General features: G+C 38.5%; 1 protein-coding gene across 2 annotated transcripts; it reads right to left on the reverse strand.

Annotated features, from left to right (window-relative positions):
• Nucleotides 1-5582: 5582 nt before the first annotated feature.
• On the reverse strand, nucleotides 5583-13083 carry LOC121637959 (ras association domain-containing protein 7-like). Of its 2 annotated transcripts, none has more exons than XM_041982461.1 (5): nucleotides 12955-13083; nucleotides 8593-8721; nucleotides 7524-8159; nucleotides 7180-7442; nucleotides 5583-5923 (listed from the first exon to the last, which is right to left on the reverse strand). In XM_041982461.1, exons 2-5 carry the CDS (start codon nucleotides 8693-8695, stop codon nucleotides 5795-5797), a joined length of 1131 nt encoding a protein of 376 aa, XP_041838395.1. In that variant the 5' UTR covers nucleotides 8696-8721; nucleotides 12955-13083; the 3' UTR covers nucleotides 5583-5794. The 2 variants fall into 2 exon arrangements, with proteins under 2 accessions (XP_041838395.1, XP_041838318.1); XM_041982384.1 differs by having other exon boundaries at nucleotides 7174-7442.
• Nucleotides 13084-20781: the final 7698 nt, after the last annotated feature.

Raw genomic sequence — 20781 nt, forward strand, 5'->3', positions numbered from 1 at the left:
ATTCTTCTTTCTTCTTGCAGTTTCTCTTTTCCTGTTCAGCAGCTCAACACCTGTTTATATACACCTGCACGGATCAGCCTCCCCAGGCTGAGACGGATTTAAGCTCCCGGTTTATGAGTAATCCTCATTAGTTCAAGACAAGTGGAAGATTCTCAGCAGGACGGACATCAGAGAAAGATGATGTAAACATTTAAATGGCTGATGGTCCACATCTTCATCTTTATGTTTATATGTATTTATTTGTTAAAGACAATGTTCAAACACAAATATAAAGACAAAGTAGATGAAACACATCAGCACCGAAGCGAACGTGGTGCAGCAGCTGGTCTGATCAGAGATAGTCGAATGAGTCATGGGGATAATATGAGCTTGCATAACAAGGACGGGTACAAATCTGCAGGGGATGAGGCCGTTTTTTTTTAATGTGTTGGGAAGGTGAGGATTTCCTTCACTTTCCAAATACCTTAAACATGGTATGAACTCATTTTTAACTCAGAAACATCTGCTTCGACGTGGTGTTGGTTACCTTTTTATAAAACATTTACCTCCACGAAGGAAACGTGCTTCCCTCGTTTCTCCGTCATGCTTATTTACGGATTTGCATGAAATTCATGCTGTGATTTTGGGTCATGTGTTGGAAAGTTATATTAACTTCACAAAAGCTGTTCTAGTAAATATCCAGGAGGGCTTCTGGTCCCAGACGTGGACTTTGAGACAAATTGAGTGTTTCCCAAACATCACTGAGCTGATTATGCCATCTTTAACTGGATGATATCATCTCTCTAGGCCCAAAGTACGCTGACGAGTCGCTTTATAGCTTCGTCTTGCTAGCATGTTGTTGTCTTAAATCTTTGTGGCCACTTTATCATCTCAAAATGTCTCACATTTATTGTTGTAGGACATACTTTCTTGCAGGATTGGACACTTCCTGAGACAATCTTTATAAAAATTAGGACTCTTATATGAAATTGTAAATTCACTCATGAGTCACGTTAGCAGCCACACTTCAGGCTGCTGCTGGTGTAATGGTGGGGGGAGATTTTCTTGGTCCACTTTGGGCCCGTAGTACCAACGTGGCCTGGTTTAACCAGCACAGCCTACCTGAGTATTGTTGCTGACCATGTCCATCCCTTTATGACCACAGTGGAGCATCTTCTGATGCTACTTCCAGCAGGATAATGCACCATGTCACAAAGCTCAGATCATCTCCACCTGCTTTCTAGAACATGACGATGAGTTCACTGGACTCCAACGGCCTCCACAGCCACCAGATCTCAGTCCAGTAGAGCAGCTTTGGGATGTGGTGGAACGGGAGATTCTCATCATGGATGCAGCCGACAAACCTGCAGCAACTGTGTGATGCTGTCATGTTAATATGGAGAAAACCTCTGAGGAAGGTTTCCACCACCTGCTTCCATCTATCACACCAGGATTAATTCCTTCAGAATCCCTCAAGAAAAAAAGTAATAATAACAACAATAATAATAATAATAATAATAAAAATAATAACAATAATAATAATAATAATAACAATAATAATAATAATAATAATAATAATAATAATAATAATAACAATAATAATAATAAATGGATTAGAATTATATAGCACTTTTCAAGGCAACCAAAGCATGTTACATTGAATCCATTATTCACCCACTCCTCTCTCATACCTGGTGATGGTAAGCTACGTGTGTAGCCACAGCTGTCCTGGGTCCTGATGGAAACATGGCTGCCAGTCCCCGCCTACGGCCTCTCCAACCATTACCGAACATTCATCCACATTCATTCACCAGTGATGCCGACACTGGAGGCAAGGAGGGTTAGGTGTCTTGCCCAAGCACACAACGACAGTTGACTGCGGGAGTGGGCATCGAACCCTCAACCTTCTGGTCATTGGACGACCCGCTCTTCCCGTCTGAGCCACTGCCGCCCCTGTGATAAAAATCATTTGAATAAATATTTTTTTCCACTCTCAAAGCTTAGTTTAAGCTTTTATTCTTTCATTTTGTTATTTGTCTTTATGTTTTTTTTCATATTTTTTAATAGCACATAATAACAAGAAAAATACAAAATATAAATTATGAATCATAGAGTTGAAATAGTAGTGGGGGGTTAGGGTTGTTAGAGCCGTATATACGACAGTAAACTGTTATAATGACTGATATCAATGAGCAGTACAGGTTTACATCAAAAACTCACACAGTGGTCTCAGACGGGATTCTGCTCTCCACTGTGAGAGTCATGTGACATGATGAGCATCTGTAGACTCGTTTAAAATAAAGTTTATACAGCAAGTTAAGCAGCATAAAAACTGAGTACAAGTAGCAAAAGCTGCAACAAACAGCACGGCAGCAGTACCAAACAAATCCTCAGAAAATCATAATAAAAGGTTTTTCTTCACTAAATTCCAAAGTGACTTCCCAACATGCAAATATGTATTTTAATGGAAAAAATGCCCTCCTCTGTGCCAGATGCTTAAAAAACTTCTTAACTTAAACTAAGTTAAAACAACAAAATACTTCATGCAAATCAAAGGAATTGTGGAAATCCTGGCAGAGCAAAGACGTGAGATTCTCACCGGCTCGGGTTTGATGGCGAACAGAACAAAGACGCGTCAGCTCCCTCATTGCCAGCATTTATATACCTGCAGGTCGTTCACAAAGCTGGCGATGGAGCTGAACTTCAGGTCCCTGCTGCCCTGCATCTGTGAGTAAGGTGCTTTCCTCGGGTCATTCATGCAGAGAAGAACACTTGTGCTCATGACATTGGCTGGATCAGTTAATAATACAACTTGGAGAAAGTGAAATATCTGAAAACATGTCCTGCTGATCCATTGAACTTTAACGTATTAAACCGATCAGATCCAGTTTGTGAAAATTGGATCAGATTAGATCCGTCTGCTGTAGATGAAAGTACATGACACACCCCATTCACCCTGATTAGATGTGATCCTTACACCTAACATATAAAAAAAAAACAACGGATTGTTGTCCTTTTATAAAATGTGCTTAATGATTGTTTGGACTTTTGAAAAAGAAAGAAAACTGTAATCTCCTATTTTCAGATGTTGAGCTAACAGGCCAGTGAAGCCAACACTGTGACAGCGTTTACATTGAGACAGCTGGGCCGTCTGAGGACATCAGAGTTACTGCCTGCAGTATACTTAGAGGGAGATGTTAAGTGTTCTGATTGGATTACAGTGATGACCTGAGTTATAAGCAGCAGAGGTTAATTTGAGCCTTTCTGGGACTCGGCCATGGCAGGTGCTGTACGGGTTCACACCAGTTCTTACTGTATGTGAAACAGAATTTAAAATGTTGGGGTTGAACAGCAAAAAACACAAAGTCATATTGTCTTTGGAAGTTTTCATCTTGAAGGAAAAGATGGAGATGTTGGAGGATGACAAACACCTGGTAGTTCAGCTGGACAGATAACACTAGGTTGGCTATGAGAAGGAGCAGACTCTACTCAGACCATCAATGTCTGCACCAAGATGTTTAACATCTACTTTAACCTTTGAATACCATATTTATCATATTTCTGAGACTTTTTGCACCACTTTATGGTTAAAACATGATCTGATGCTTGTCTTCTGCCCCCTGCTGGACACCTTTTGAATTACAACAATCTTGACATCACAGCAATAAACGGTAAATATACAAAAATTATTATTTTTATTATTATTATTATTATTACTATTATTATTATTATTATTATTATTATTATTATTATTATTATTATTATTGACAATAATAATAATAATAATAATAACAACAACAATCATTTTAATTCATTTATTTATTTATTAAAATTCTTTTATTTACATTTCGTTAAAGGATCAAATAAAGATTTTAGATTTAAAAGGATAGAATTTTCCTTCGTGGGACTCTAAGGGCTCTAAGGGGATGAGTCTGTAGTGAAAAGTGCAAAAGTACAGCAGCAACTGAACCAGAGGCTCAAAGAAACTGAACAAACTGATTAAGAAGTTCTGGGAACGAACTACTTGTTCACAAGTTTCCTCATCTTGAATGTGAGGAGTCTCAAGTTTGTCCAACTTAATATTTTAATTTTCATTTACACTCTGAATGTAGGTTGATACCTTTAGTTGCATTTATAAAACTTATATACGTATGAAAGTTTTCTCGATTACTCAAGTCTTCGTTTGTTGAGTCTGTTTCCTTCCATCCATTTTCTAAAGTCACCTATTCCAGTGCCGGGTTGCGGGAGGCTGGAGTCTGTCCAGTAGGTGAGAAGTAGGGTACACCACGTCCCCAGTCCACCACAGAGACAAACAGTCGTTCATGCAGAAGGTCTGAGGCTTACATCAGGACCCTGGTTGCTGGGGCAACGGTGCTAACCACCACACCACCCCTGCCGCTCTGCTGGGATGGACGCCAGCCCTCTACGACCCCGCAGTGAAACACGCTTTAACTGTACAATCAAGCAAAACGGAGTCATTTCTAACTTTGAGAACTTAAATTGATGACATTGATATTCTTTCTGTGTGAGTTTGCACTTTATAACAAGTATATTTTGTACATGTGCGTTTTATAGATCTAAACAGATTTATAGATTTATTTATTTGCTTTTATTTACTCATATTTATATGTTTGTTTTCATATAATTAAGTTTTTATTTATCTTAATTTATTAATTGTTATTAATTTATTTTACATTAAACTGTACTTTATTTTATTGCTGTCTTTCTTTTTATCTTTTTCCTCATTTTATCCAGCATTTATTTTTCATTTTGTTATTATCATTTTTTTTATATATAATTGCAAATAAATTCAGGCATTAAAGGAGTTAAGATGCAGAGTTTGAACACTTGGTTAATTCTATTATTGATCCTCAGACGTACAATCATTTAAATAACTATCAATGAGTCTCTTTTCAGTTTACATTGATAAATTTTGGTTTTATGTTTACATTAATATCAAATCAAATATGTGATCTGTTCCATTACGGATCAGTTGAGGCCCGGTTTAAAAGACCGAAGCTGGTGGAAACCAGGCTGCTGTGTGTTAAAGGAGGTGGATGTAGAAAACATGAAGGTGGTTGGTGTAAGAGATGCAAGGATGGAGTTAGATGGAAGCAAATTAAATTAAATTAAATTAAATTAAATTAAATTAAATTAAATTAAATTAAATTAAATTAAATTAAATTAAAGAGGATCATTTTGATTATAATAATTTTTATTAATTACTTTTTAAAGCATTTTATTGTATAGAAAAGAACATAGAAAACTTTGTAAAATCCTTTTTAAATCTCAAATTATCAATGAATGAAATGATGTAAATCTGAAACTATGTGTACAAATATATTAAAGTTTGTTGGATTTTTTATTTCTAGGATGAATTCCTTAGCTTATGTACACAGAGGCAGAAATACAGCCGTGTGTTCGGAGTAAAATCCTATTTACTAAAATTCTAGTGGGCATTGCAGGTAAATGTACGTGCATGTGTACGTGCACTGGTGCGTTCAAGTGATGTTGCTGCACTTCGGACTGAAGGTGTATTGAAGGTGAAGACTTGGCACCCTCTGGGGGTAACACACACACTAATGCAGAAGATGAAGCTTATACAAAATACAAAAGCTTTATTTTCATATATAAAAAGTGACATCATCACAGTTCCTGCAGTCATATGGTTGTACGAGTAGAAAAACAGGTTTATCAGTAAATGCCACAGTGATGACGTGACAAAGGTGGACTTTCCCCTTTTTTCTAATCATTGTAGATTATACGCTGCTGTGTTCAGGACACTGTCCCAGATGTTTCTATAACGCCAGCATTACTAAACATCGTAGATGGACAGTGACTTTGTCTGGTCAGCTTGTAGAGTCCCGCCGGTCTGCTGAATGAACTGCTGCAGTTTGCATTGTCTCAGCTCCTTATTCAGCATCCCAATCCTCTCCAGTCTCTCCTGGAGGACACAATGTGGACAACAAGTTACCAGAAAGTCTATTTTTGGACAAAATCTATCATCATGCATCTGTGTTCTAGATAATAACTGAAAAGCACCAATATATCTTAAGAGAACTTAATGTTTTGGGTTTGTTTTCTTCTCCTTCTCAAGTGTTTTAAGATTGGATCTGAATGAGAAGCCAATGGGAAATCAGATATTATTGTTTTGGTCTTGTCACGAGTTTTCTTTGAAAACCAAACAGCACATCACCTGCTTGGCTAGTTCCTTGTTTCACAACAGCCATAACCTTTGAATAAATTCCACTCATTACTGATCCCGGAACAACATGTTTCAGAAATGTGATGCTCTGCAGGGGAAAAATGCTTCTTTTGTTAACACTGACACATTCTTCGATCACATATTTACTGGGATGAAAAGACCTATAAGGAACAGCTCCATGTGCCGGAGTTGCTCTGAAGCATTTGGAATCATTTAGAATTAATGATTTTTCTAATGAATTCATGTTATAATTGCCTTGCAGACGTTATGAGGATTAAATTTATTTACAAAGTTGTGTCTCAGTCTCATGTTACAGCATCTCTAAGCTGAATATTTAAAAAGATAAACAGGTGAGTGTTTTCAAACATATCTTATGTGTGTGGTGGTGTATTTTTCTGTTCTTTCCTGTTTTTATGCCTTCAGGCTGTTACGAGCTGCAACTCTTGTCAAACCAATGCCAGCAGTTTCATACAAGAACTCGTCCTGTAAATCTACACTGCTGCTTTAATCCCAGCATTCCTGATGTTTGCATCAACAATAACAAAGAGAGGAGTTTCCATGTGGCAATGTGGGTTGATTTGGATGTTTTGGAAAAAGACTTTAAGGTTGATCCAGTGACTGGAAGAAAACTGAAATTTCAGCTGTTGCTGAAGGTATCTCAGATCTACTTCTTCTAATCCTGCACTGGAAAAATCTGGCTAAAGGAAGGTTTGAAGACCTTTACCAGATCTGGACATCCTTTTTCCCTCTATTAGGGTCTTATCTGTATAGACAACCATGCTATAACTGGTGCACTGAGAGTATGACGCTATTATGTCGATTGGGGGACATTTTAGGGACAGCTTTATGTATGTTGGAAAAACAAGAGCAAAACAAACTTTCTACAGGTCATTTTATATAAATGAAAAAACATAATATTTATTTAAACATTAAACTATCCACATCATCTCACCATTAGATTACATGTAAAACTGTATGAGGGGATGTACCTTTACCCTTTCCTCTGCAGTCTGCAGCCTCCACTGCGTCTCTGATAACGCTGCATCCAGCTGGTCTCCCATCTGCAGCCGTTTGTGGAGCTCTTGCGTCAGGGACCTCAGGGCTTCATCTGCCTGCTGAGTCTCTGCCGGTAGATTCTGTCTCTGGGATCTGTGTTGCAAGTCCTGCTCTTGATGTGCAGAGCGGGTTTGGAGTTCGCTGATTTCATGAGTTTGATCATCTATAGATGACTGGATCTGCTGCAGACGCCTGTGCATGTCTGCCAAAAACAATGTTAAGACATTTTGTTGAAAAGAATGCAGACAGGTGTAAAAAATGAGACCAGATCTGATCTGCCTACCTTGTTCTCGTTTTATTTCTGCCTGTAACTCTTCCTCCCAGTCATCTCCGTATATCAGTTCTATCTCGTTCTGCTTCAGCCGCTGGGTCAGTTCCTCCAGCTGCTCTGTGAGGTCAGGGGGTGGATTGGAAATGGCAGCTGACAACCTCTCCTTCTCCAACAACTCTGCTTCTCTCTCCAGAGCTTCAATCTGAACTTCCAGGTCCTGCAGGATGCTCTGCTGCTGCAGAATCTGCCTAAACACCTCCTCTTTTATGGGATAGGAGGGAATGGAATTCACAGAGTTGGAAGGAGATGGCCGGGGTTCAGGAGATGCCCTCGGAGATGGAGACCAGCCCCTGCTTGACTTAGCCTTTTTAGGACATGTTGAAGGACCCAAATTGAAGCTGAGGGCCTTTTGAAGACCTAAGCGTTTGACTGGCTCCGGTTCTGGTGGTCTCAGCAGGACAGGACGTTCCTCTTTAATGGTTTTATGAGGACCCTCACTGAGGCTGGGTCCGGTTCTCCGTAGAATGAACTGGACCTCTGCAGCCAGCTGTCCCAGCTGAGCCAGATGCTGCAGAGGACAATCGGCAGGAAGCATGTGTCTCTCATTCTCTCGTATCTTCATGACGAGAACATAACGACCCGTCTGACCTGCATGTTCAGAAAAGAGACTGTTTTGTTTCGCAAACGGGTAGATTTACTGCTTTACAGTTTACCATGTTGGTATGTTTGAGTTTCAAAGCATGTTGAAGAAAGGAACTGACCCGACTTTCCTGTAATCTTGATTAATAGTTCTGCAGCTTTCTGAGGTTTTTCTTTGGACATGGGCTGTCTTTGCATTTTTTGTTTGTTTAGTTTCTTTTAAAGCCACTTCAGTATTCAAGGATGTCAGGTTAACTGGTCTCTCTAAAGTCTCCCTAGGAGTGAGTGTGAGTGTGTGAGATAAATATATCTCACCAAAACACACGATCATTTATCAGTACTGATTGCCACTGGCAGTGTGTAAAAACATGTAAATGTTTAGGTGTTTATCATGTCACATGACTGAGTTTGTGTTTAATGTCAGTAAGGGTGACAAACATACCGATCGCTTGTGCAAGAGCGATGACGACGTCCTGACAGGAGGTGCTTTGTGAAAGACCACAAACCACTCTGACCATGCCCTCCACCCACACCTTTAGCTCCATGGCTCACGCTCTGCAGCACCTGTGACCTGCAGGTAGATGACACATTAGTTAACTACATGGAACAAACATACCATTCAACATAAGCTCTGAAAACAACAGAAGCATCATGGGAGCCGTTACACGCGGCGCCTCATGTTAAATTAGTTGTAAAACTGAGAAGCTAAAGTAAAGTAAAAGGTCATTAATCAAATTTCTATTGTTAATTTTCTTTTTCTTTAAATAAACTTGTGAATTAGGTCGTCAGCTGAAGCTCTGATGTGATTCTTCAAAGCTGCTGTTCTCTAAATGAAGTGTGTGTGTGTTTTTTCCCATTACTTATGAAATTATTAAAATTATATAACTTTTTTCTAATGTGTGGCTCAGGTTTAACTTGTGTTTTTCCTTTTCTAGCCAAATGTGTTACCATTGTTATGATTAGCCAACCTATGTGGTGCTGAAGTACATTATATCCAGTGTATTTCATATTTAAACTGACAACATTAACCTGGACTTTTTTCAGTCTTTAGTGAAGTTTTACCAAGTCCGCCGCTTTTAGGCACTCTGAAGCAGATTTAATTAACAGTTAATCATACACCAGCCACACAGGTGTCAGATTAAACAGGTAAGCTCGTTTCAGTCTACTTGAAATCTCAAGTCTTGCTTTTTAAAGGCAGATGCTTGAATTTAATAACATTTTGATACCTGTGCTGTATTTTGAGGTTTGCCATGAATAGTTTGCTGGGACCTTTGTTTTAATAACTCCTGCTTTTTCCGTGTTTAGAAACCTTTTATTTGCCATGACAAAAGTGTGATAAATTTCATGTAGTTGGTAGATTTATGTGCTATGCCAGTTGATTTAAAACAGAAAAAAAAATAAACAAACAAAATGTGCTTGATTTTTTTAAGTTAATTTATCAGCTAAACCTGCTTTTATGAACAACCTGTTGAGAAGCATGATGGGTCCCATCACTGGACTGTAGATGTTGAGATTTTTAAGATAATTCAGCATTTTTAACTTTGAGAACAACAGAAATGCCTGGAAATGTTTTCAAATTGAATGTACATCTGCAGGTAAGGACCCTGAACTCCGGTTATACTTGAGTGTTTACCACAAGGCGTGGTGGGCTAATTCAACACAAGATTTTTATTTCAAGTACCAACTGTGCTGATATTAACTAAAACAAAAAATAAATTATTTAATAAAAAAAAACTTTTAAAATACCTGTTGTTATGAGTTTTTTTTCCATTAGTAAAGTAGCCATAGGTTCGTCACAACACTAGAATCTAAAACTTCATGCTGATACCAGAAAAAACTGATTTAATTTTTAATGCGAGGGAGGAAAAAATAGCAAACCTACGGTTAAAATGTTTTTAAGTTACAGGACTACAGACAGACTTTCTCCATTAGCAGCACTGAAAATAAAACCATTCAGGATCACTGCTTAAATGACTTTAATTTAAAACATCCTCATTACTTTACTGCTGGGTGGTTTGTAACCAAATTACATTTTGTTTTTTTGTACTTTGCAAGAAAAATAAAACAAAAGCTGAAAATGTTTATTTAAACAAAGAGGCTAAATAAATAAATTCTTTGATGATTTAACATTAATTCAGTTCTTTAATATTAATTCCTTCCTTGCAGATGAAACAGCAGGCTGGCATCTCATTAGGCCAAACTGCTCCAGACTCATACTGATGAGATCAAATGAACATGAATGTGCTGAGAAGGACGTTAACTGAAGTTATCTGGTTGAAATGAGCTGCTCACATGTTGTTGTTTCTGGGATTCAGCTTCACTTGGCAGCTCTTTCTTTCCAACATGACTAGATGTACATTTTTATCTCTTCTGCAGACTAATTAGTTGATTACTGTCTTAAAGTAAAAACTCTTCCACCAGCGATGCATGTTTACAGTTTGAGGTCTGGTCATCCAAATACTTTTCCCAACATTTCCTTCTTTACAACATCTTTACCTCAGAACTGCACAGCTGTTAAATGTTGAAATGATAGATTTTCTCTGCTGGTTTCTGATCCTCGTCATGAGGGACCGGACTGATGTGTCACAGGGCTGAATAGTTGATTCCTATTAAAAACAGGCTGAATGGAAGGAGGAGAAGCTGCTAATATCCTGATCTGTTACTCAAATCCTCACGACAAATTAAATAAATGCATTTTGGATGTATTTCCAAGTTGGACAAGTTGTAAAAAGTATCTGACTTTATTTAAAATAAAAGTGTTTTTAACGTTTAGATGACTGAACCAACACTTCTTCTTCTTCTTCTTCTACGTGTCCTGTTCCAACTCTTCTGCCTCCTGTGGTCGACATTAAAGACCAGAACAGAAAGATGATCTGGAAACATCAGTTAAACATTTCTCTCATGCCTAAACACAGAAATCAGTACTAGAACCTCATTTAGGTACAGTATTTTTGAGAAATGATCCCATTCGGTGGGATTAAGTATTTACAGAACAACCTTCAAACATTTACCTGAACAAAAGCGCAGAGCTGTCACATTTCTGCAGCACTGATTAACCACATGAATCAACAACCGTCCTGCAGGACCTTTCTGCCACTTTCTTTCAGCAGGATGTTATTACCTCAAATTAAATGATTAAAGTTATTTTCTCTCACATATTAACGCAGTCACGATGGCTGTCTCACAAATTAAAAGGATATATTTACTTTTTCTTTTCCTTTTGACTCATGAGTTCAGAGAATCTATTTCCTCATGTTCTTTAAATCATGTCAGTCATGCAGGCTGTGAGGAGACTTCACTCAGAGTAGTTTCCATCTTAAATAAAAGCCTGACACCGTTTTCGCATTGTCATTATACAATTTTCAGTTTAGAAATAAAAGAAAACTGACCATGTGAAATTTTAGGACTTTAAAAAATATTACAAACACAAAATGTGTTTAAACTTAATAAGTCAAAAAGTTCTTTAGTGGCCTCCTTCTCCTCCTAAACTTTTAACAAACCTCGTTTGTTTAAATTTTACAACAAGTATTTCAGTGTTATAAAGTTTTGTCTGTGTCATGTGTGGAGAGACACAGGTTTACTGAGAGCAGGAATGTTGCAGAACATGCTGACATTCCTGCAGGACTCGGACTCCACCCACACATACCTCCACTCTCTGTTTACAAAGACCCACCATTCAGCATCAGTTTCAGTATCACCATCATTCGAAAATGAGCATCGTAACAGCTGGAAGGCAAACACACTCTTTTTTTGTTTGTTTTTACTTTCCTTTAAAAGATAATCATGTTCTGTAAATGAACTGCTCAGTGTTACAGCTCAGGCTGAAATAACACTTTAGATTTAGTCCTAACATCAACACCAACATAATGTAAATATATACATGTATGTGTGTGTGTGTGTGCATATATATATATATATATACATATATATATATATACACTATTGTTCAAAAGTTTGGGGTCACTTTGCCATGGGATTCAATAGGGAAGAGACCCCAAACTTTTGAACAGTAGTGTACACACACACACACACGTATATTTACAATGAGCTCAATGACTAAGTGCTCTGCCTTTTAATCACAGATGCTCAGATGGCATCTGATCATAAACTGAAATATTTTATGGAACAACCAGTGTAAAGATTAAATTTAATTTAACCCAGGTTTAGAACTAGGGCTGGGCGATTAATCGACAAAATCGATGAATCAAATTTAACATTTTTGGAGATTTATTTTTATGAAAATCTGGATTTTTTCCATAGTTAGTTAGCAGCAGACTTAGCCCTCCCTCCACACCAGAACGTGTTTGTCTGAGAGATTTTCAGTGACCCTTCACTCATTCATGGGATTTAGCTGTGCGTATAACTGTAGTAAGAAATGCTGCTCTCTACAAGATGCAGAAGTCAACTTTAACCCACAAACTCTAGTTAAGAGAAAACCTTCATCAGGGGAATTATTTCTGCAGTGGATCCTGTATGATAAGGATCCAGATGGAAAGAGATCACAGATGCGTTGTGTCGCATATTTCAATGTAAGATAAGAAGTTGTTTCTGTGGTGGAAAAGCTATGACATTATATGCTTTATTTTTGCTGGCATTCATCTATATAAAAAAATAAATGTTTTAATAAGTTCATTAATGTTTTGTAAAAGAAAAGAAATTGATTAAAATCAGAAATCTGGTTATAAATTTTGGTTATAAAAAATCAGAGATTTTATTTTTCACCCAGCCCTATTTAGAAGCTAAATCATTTTTATGAGATAATCATCACTTTTATCAGAGATTTGAGGAATTTTAAAACACTCACCTTCTAGTTGAAGCTCTCTGGTTCATTCACTCTTCATTTTCTTTCTCACTGTGTTCAGGCTGGTGGAGAGTTGAATGACTGAGACCCAACACTCACCTACACTCCATCCGAGGAGGAGAGGATGAGGAGGAGGAGGAGTGAGGCTGTGGAATGCAGCCTTTCTGGCTACGCTGCATGAAACGTGATGTCACTGAAGGTGGCCAGAGGTAATTCAGCACATTAACACAAGTACAATTTTGTGTTTTATTTTTATTTTTCCTCCTCTTTAACATTCTTTCATGTAAAACTTACTTTACACGTTCAGGGTTTATTTTTAACCATTAATTTGTTCTCATTCCCTCATGAAAATCACCCAAAGCAAACTCCATTTCCGGTTTCACCTGACAATCTAAACAATAGTTTACCAGCATTCAGCCACTCTGCTGCCGCTAAAGGAAAGTGTTCACGGTGATGTCACTGTGACAGTGAAACCAGCTCCTCCCACTGTGTGTAAGAGATAAAAGCTAAAGGGAGTGGCTCCTGCTGCTACCCTGTTCCCTCTCCAGATCTTCAACATTCCTCTGCAACTTGTTTCCATATGTGTGTGTGTGTGTGTGTGCAGAGGGTCAGCAACTATGCTCAGATTGCTTTCTCAGCTGTGTTTAATTACAACAAACAGAGATAAACACACACAGAAAGTTCTCAATACACCCAGCAGCAAATGTCACTTCACATAAAATACACTGAATATGCATTTAAATAGCTGAGTACTGGTTTCTGTTAAATGAGGAATTACACCGTTTCTGTTATTGGTTTGCGTATGGCCCTTCAAGTTTCCCACAGCTCCATAAAAAAAAAAAAAAAAAAAAAACACAACTTTGTGGTGGTGTTTGTGGATCTGATGTATTTTTCACTATGGGAAGATTATCATTAAGGCTTCCAAATTAAAAAATAATGCCCACAATCATTAGTAGAACAAAAAAGAAAAATACGATGGCATGGCGGAGGTCTGCGCTCTCTGAGTGCTTCTAGTGGGCATGAAATAATACCAACAAACCAACATGTATAAACATGATGTAGACCTGGTTTATCAGAGCACATGCAGTTCATTCTTTAGCCACTAGAGGGCGGTGTCAGGTCAATGATGACCTCCCCTTGTATTAGACCTGAAAATAAAAGTATTAACCATTCGTATATTCTCTGTATAAAGGCTTTTTTTGTGGAGCCTTCAAACTGATTACTAATATTTGACCAACTGGCTTCTACGCCTGTCATCCTACATGCACACGTTACAAGACTGCCAAAAATTCCTGTATCAGGCGGTGATCTGGATTACCCCCAAAAGCTTTATTCCATTTCTGAGATATCCTGAAAATTTAATCAAAATCCGTTCATAACAGTTTGAGTTAACAGAGACAAACCACTGGCAACGAATACATGACCAACAAAACAATATACCTTTGTGATTGCAGCGTTTTCTTTGGCATTGAAAATGTTTCTCCTTCTTAAAACATAACTGTTCTGTTTCATTGTCTTTTGTCCTTAACATTTTAACCCATCCTGTCCTTTTTAACTACAATATAATAAGGAGCTTTTTAAAGTAATAAAGTTTGAGTAGATCCCCAACAATAAACAGTACTGTAAATAATTACATTTAGTTCTAACACTAATTTTACTATATTGGGTTGGTTTGTCATCATAAGTTTTGTTTGTTTTTTTTGTTGCTTGCTGCTCATCACTTAAGCTTAAGCTTTCATCTCAAAGTCTAGAAGGACTAGACATTGTCGTGTGAATATGTCACTAACATGGATGCAACACTACATAATCATATTTTGACTTTCCCCGCTGGCCTTTCTCCTTCACAGAAGTTGAATTTTCGCCACAAAGGAAAGAGCTTGAAAGTCCAAAGTGAGTTGATAGGCTACGTTTGTATACTCATATTATTTGCCCACAATCCTGGCTGTATTAAATGCTATTATTTTATATTAGACCATGATTTGTGTGAAATTTCTAGTGTCTGCATGTGGGGGAAAAGGGTGTATGGTTAATTGAACATATATTAATTAGTAATATTATGTTAATTATTTAAATTTTTTTTAGTGATGGTTAATCGGCCAGTCTGTCGGTAAGCGAATATAATAATCGTTTTCTTTTGGTTTTTTGTAATATCCTTACATCCATGAATATTTCTGACAATGTAAACTTCTGTAGGTCCGGGTTAGTTAACGTGCCTGATCACAGGACTGATCCTCGGTGGCTCTTATGTAGTATTTGACAACTCAGGAAGAACTATAAATGCTATTAGAGAGCAGATTGCTGTCTGTCCCTGGAAAACACAGGTAAATATTATACATACTGTTCTTAGATAGTCCTGAAACTGGATATATTTTACTAAACCCAAATCTGATCATCTAAAAAATGTAATACATATTGACATTTTTTTTCTCTTTCATTTTCTTTAGTGATGTTATGCAGACGACTTTGCCATTTTTGTGGGCTGAAGGATGGGGCCATTGCCTGGGTAACTGTTTTACATGGTTGTACAGTATAATAAAACATCATTTTTTTAAGATGACATAAGATGTAATTAACTTTAGGATAGGAAACTGCTGTGATTGTCATTTTTAAAATGATTTTGAAAAGGTTGCTGACTGTTAAATTAGTTTTTTTTGTCTTTTTGTCCATCACAGATTTGATGTGGTGCCCAAGATGGTGTCATCAAAACTGCCTGAAAAAGACGTTCAAGGGGAAAAAGGGAAAGTTTTTCTCTGAAGCGTGTCAGTAACAAAATACTGTTTAGGGTTTGTTTTACTGGCTGGTTAGGACAGTGTGCTTTTACCTGTTTTGTAAAAGGCCACAGGGCGTCAGCTGGAATGCATAAAGATGAGACTTTACTTTGGATTTGGGTTGTTTGACATTAAACATAAAATAACTGTATATGTGTGGTTTCTGAAACAATAAATCATCAATAAATGTTTCAGGAGTTTGCTGTACACTTCACAACAAACACCTCAAGAATTACCCATGAACACACTTTGCATACAAATACCTGAAGTTAAACTGTCAAAAAAAAGGAAATATGACAACACTTGTAATGTAGGATTTTTGGCAACTATTATGAAGCCTAACTTCACCTTAAAGGGGTTTTGGAGTGGGTGTAAGGAACTAGATGGCCAGTAATCTGTAAAATATATCTTACTTGAATAAACTGTAGCCATTTAAAGGTACATTTTTTGTTTTGTTGACAATTATAGGGGCCATCATCAGCTTTTGGTAAGTTGCAGCGATTATTCTGAGGCCTAATTCCTCTTTAAAATGGTCAGCGGGTGTCAGGTCCTAGTTGGCCAGTAATCTGTACGGTATAACCAGACCTGCAGACTTGTCGCTTTTCAATTCTTCCAAGCTGAGGTGACGGTTTTGCTTTGCCTCCACTGAACATAGTCTCAGAGGGGGTCAGAAGGGATCTATTCTGGGCCAATTGAAATCTCAGCCTTTGCCTCAGAATCAAGCTGAGCTTGTCTTTAACGCCTGTCATGAGACACCTCACCTGATTGTCTGGAAACTGATGGAAATTGAATTGGAGGTAAGTCAATCTTTTTGGAACAAAAACAGATATTTGTTTGCTTGATTTAAATGACGTTAGCTAGTGCTTTTTTCATACGGTTACCCCATGCTTCGAGCAAAATGGTTAATGTTAGGAAACAATCCAAGTGGATCTGATGCTGGAAATTCCATTAGCAAGATAGCAAACTTTCTAGCCATCTAACGTTAGCTAGTTGTAATGTTAATTCCAGTATTGTCTGACTGTCTTGCTAACTAAAGTTAACCATTTAGCTTGCTAGTATTTCAGCTAGCTAACTTAGCTGGTAACCTTTCAGTAGACTTATCATTAGCCCCTAACTTTAGCCTGGTGCGCATGCACATTAAGCAGTCATTCATGGTAAATGAACTGAGACAACAGCTGATACAAGACTAACAGTTTAACATAAAGCAATTTGACGTCTTGTTGCATGTGTTGCGCCGTGGGTCAGGTGGCAGATCGATTCAGATGGGAGCATCCAAAACACCATGTGAGTGGTTTAAAATTAGTTACCCAACTTTTGGGCCAATGATAAAGGAGCACTACTATACCAGCTGTCATTGTTAATATTTATACAGCTGCTGAAGCCCTTCCTGGACCAGGTTCTCCAGGGATACATTGCATGTGGGGAATACCTGCAGAGCAACCTGCCACTGGAGAGCATGACCTGCAGCGCCTGTCTGCTGTTGACCTTGTTGCACGGGGGCACTTCAAGACTGGATGTCTGCTGAGAAAACTGAGGGATGTTAAACAAGTTTCTCCCTGCTGATGTGGATGTTCAGCAAGAGGTTAGCTGAATAACGCACTTCCCTAATGTTAGTATTAGTATGTAATGTTTGTGAGTCTTGTATGGATGCTTTTGGTATTTACTGTTGCTGTTTATTTTTTAACCCTATATTTTGCCTCTGTGGAGGTTAAATGTCCCTGGTGGGATAATTAAATGGTTTTTATCTTAGATTCTCCAGTGTGGTGTAGACCAGAGCCTGCCAGAGTTCACAGTTGGAGGTGATGCTATCAGCTGGTGGGCAGATGTCTTTCAAACGGGAAGGTACCCAGTGCTCACCACAACGGTACAGGCAGCATTGTCAGTGTTCTGTGGACCACAGGTAGAGTCATCTTTTAGTTTTATGTCAGAAATCATCGACTCGAAAAGTGGCAGCATGAGCATCAAAACTCTTAGCTCCATCAAACTGTCAAACACACCATGCTGACCCGAAAGAAGACGGCAATAGAGATGCCGGATATTGTCGTCTTCTTTTCTCTGAGTAGTTTGCAGGTCTGTATAACATAAATGAAATCTGACCACTTTAATGTAGATTCTGCATTTTATTGACTAGAAATGCACTGTAATCATTTTAAATATTAAGTCATTAGTGGAAATTAAACTTTTTTTGTAAATCAACACATAAATGATGAACTAATTGGACTTTAGATTCTAAAAGTAAACAAGCATAAGACAAACACATGAAGCCCAAACAGTGAAGCAGCAACATGTTTCTTTTTCTTTTCTTTTTTTTTAAACACAATAAATAAAGTTTAATGATGACACTTGATGTTGAGGCAGTAAAGACACAGTGGACTTAAAGCATCATACATCCACCTTCATCACCATCATCATCAGACACAGGGACAGATGGACAGGCAGACAAGGACACCAGCTCAGGACATCTTCAGGTCACTTTAGAGATAATATTGATTGATTAGTCTGATTATAGAAGGTATAATAATACTGTTAATATAGTGAATGATTAAAGGAGGTTAATTAATAAGCTGTTTGATACACGTTAAAGAAGCAGTCTATCCCTTCAGGAAACCCTCTGATGTCAAAAACCACCTCAGCTATACGTCATAAACTGGTTTGCTGAACAGCTGAGAGGTCTTGGAAGAATGGTACCTCATCCATCCAGCAGAGGTCCACAGACCTGCAGGACCAATGTGTGGTTGAAACACTGGTCCAACACCTTACTGACACATCATTCTAAGCTGGTCCCACGGTCTGAGCTGACAGCTGATTAAATCTGGAGAGTTTCCTCCTGAAAGTCTTTGTGGTAAGCTGGGCCAACCAGATCCCAGACCAGACCCATTGTCTCATCTTCTGAGCTAGAGTCGGAGAAGGAAACATGTTCTGTTAGAGGTCGGAAAACTGAGAACGTTCCAGACATCAGAGGTTTCTAACATGTTGGACTGCTACTTTAAATCTAACGTCTCTTTTCTCTACTGGGGAGTTAACACAGTAAAAGTCCAGAGGAAGCTCAGTCAGGCCAGGTCTGAACACAGACTCCAGATGTAATCATCAATCAGCCATCAGGAGGTCAGGTTGTTAATGCTGAGAGACTGAGTGATGATGACCGATCATAAAACATCAGAAAACACTGACAGGAACTTTTCTAGGTCCAGGTTCTTTGTGTCTGCTTTGGTTCTGGCCCAGCTGTCAGGTCCATCTAAGTTCAGGTATAACATCTGACCTGTTTTCCAGGAAAAAAAGGAGTCAAAATGACAGGAACCACATAAAGAACCTTTGTGAAAGATTTTTGAGAACACATGAACTTTGTTTGGACTACAGAACCCCTCTTAGATCAGGAACTTTCCAGAAAGCCACTGAGGCTCTTTAGGGACTAAAATGTTTCCCGGAACAAAAACATCCAACTGAGACTCCAAGAAACCATTCCAGGAACCCTTTTAGGCACTCAGGAACTTAACCAGGGACATTTATAGGAACATGTGTTTTTAAATGAAAGAAGTCATTTGAGCTTTTAGGCACCACCAGTCATTGCCAGTGTCATGTGGTGGTTGGCTGAGCTAGGAATCTTAAAATGACCTGCTTTCAGCTGCAGGTGGAATGTGGAGGCGGCACCTCAGCCTGTTTTGATCTTTCCTCTTGCATCTGGTAATCAGGAGTCTTGGTTTATCAAGCTGCAGCAGTTCCTTGTCAGATCGTCTTCTCGGCTGTACTGCCTGGGACAGCTCCAGGGAATCTGCCATAATCTGCCCACACCAGTCTACACCTGCCTCTGCCTGCCTTTGTCTGCCCTGTCCTGTCTCCACGTCCTGGACAGATATTTGCTTTTTCACCTGGCGGTTGGCCACTTATTCCTCTGCCCTTGATCCTATAAGACCAAAGTAGAACTGGTTTCATTGTTCAAAGCTTTTGACTGTTTTTTTCTTTGGATTTATTTAAATTAATTATTAATTATTTGGCAGGACCAAACCATGCCATGAACACCTCCACCATCTGCTTCATCGTGCCTGCCAGGTGGGTTACAATAAATTTTTATTTAGTGCTTTAACTGTGGTTTGTGTCTGCTCCTTGGGTCTGTCATTGTTTCCACATTATGACACCCAGGAACCATTTCATGGCTCTTTGAGATCCATAAAAAGCCAGTCAACCAGAAAGGAAATTCTACTTATTAAAATCTCTTTTAAAGTTTCCAGAAAACTTTCATGAGGAAGCCAGAAACGTTTTATACATCAAGAAAATAAAACTTATAGGAACCCATAACCTGATTCGAACCTGGGGAAAAGAGCACTTTTAGCACATGTTGAAGCTCTGGAACCTTCCCAGGAACTCAACACTAACATCTGCTCCAGCTACACAACCGATTCCGGTCCATGTTGTTGTTCCTGTACTAAAGATGGTTCTGGATTTCAGGATGCAGTTTTAAATAGAAAACTGAAATAAACATGACTAAACAGTCTAAACTGAGATCAAGGTCCAAAACCAAGACTCATGAAGATCAAGACCAGGATCTGTTTAGTCTGAAGAAGGTGTGGTAGATTCAGCAACAGTTTGACATCTAGGATGTTTTCATCAGAACTCCTTCCAGTACCACTGCACATCCCAACAGGAAACACTCTGCGAAAACTCCCCGGGTCTAGAAAAGGTTGGCCATTATCAAGCAGGTGAGTCGGTGCTGGAGATGGGTTGTAACCATGACAACGAGACTCGTGACTTATTGTCATTGTAGAGATCGAGTGAGGCCTGGATGTTCGGCAGCTAACAGATGAGCGCCACTCAGTGTTCTGTTCCTCATTATTATTATTTTGCTGTTTGACCTTCAGCTGGGGACCAGCTGAATAAAACTGTTTCTCTCTGATGAATCATCAGAGTCTCTGCCGACTTTGCGCGAGTCCGGACGACCACTCTCTTTACTTGCAAGTAATTCTTTTTTTCAATACTTCTCCTGTAAATAAACTTTATATACTTTTACTCAATCCAGACTCTTGGTAATTTTTCTACATCAATATGAGGCTTAACTCCACCTTAAAAG

Source organism: Melanotaenia boesemani, chromosome 1 (genome assembly GCF_017639745.1).
Source record: "Melanotaenia boesemani isolate fMelBoe1 chromosome 1, fMelBoe1.pri, whole genome shotgun sequence".
Taxonomy (NCBI): domain Eukaryota; kingdom Metazoa; phylum Chordata; class Actinopteri; order Atheriniformes; family Melanotaeniidae; genus Melanotaenia; species Melanotaenia boesemani.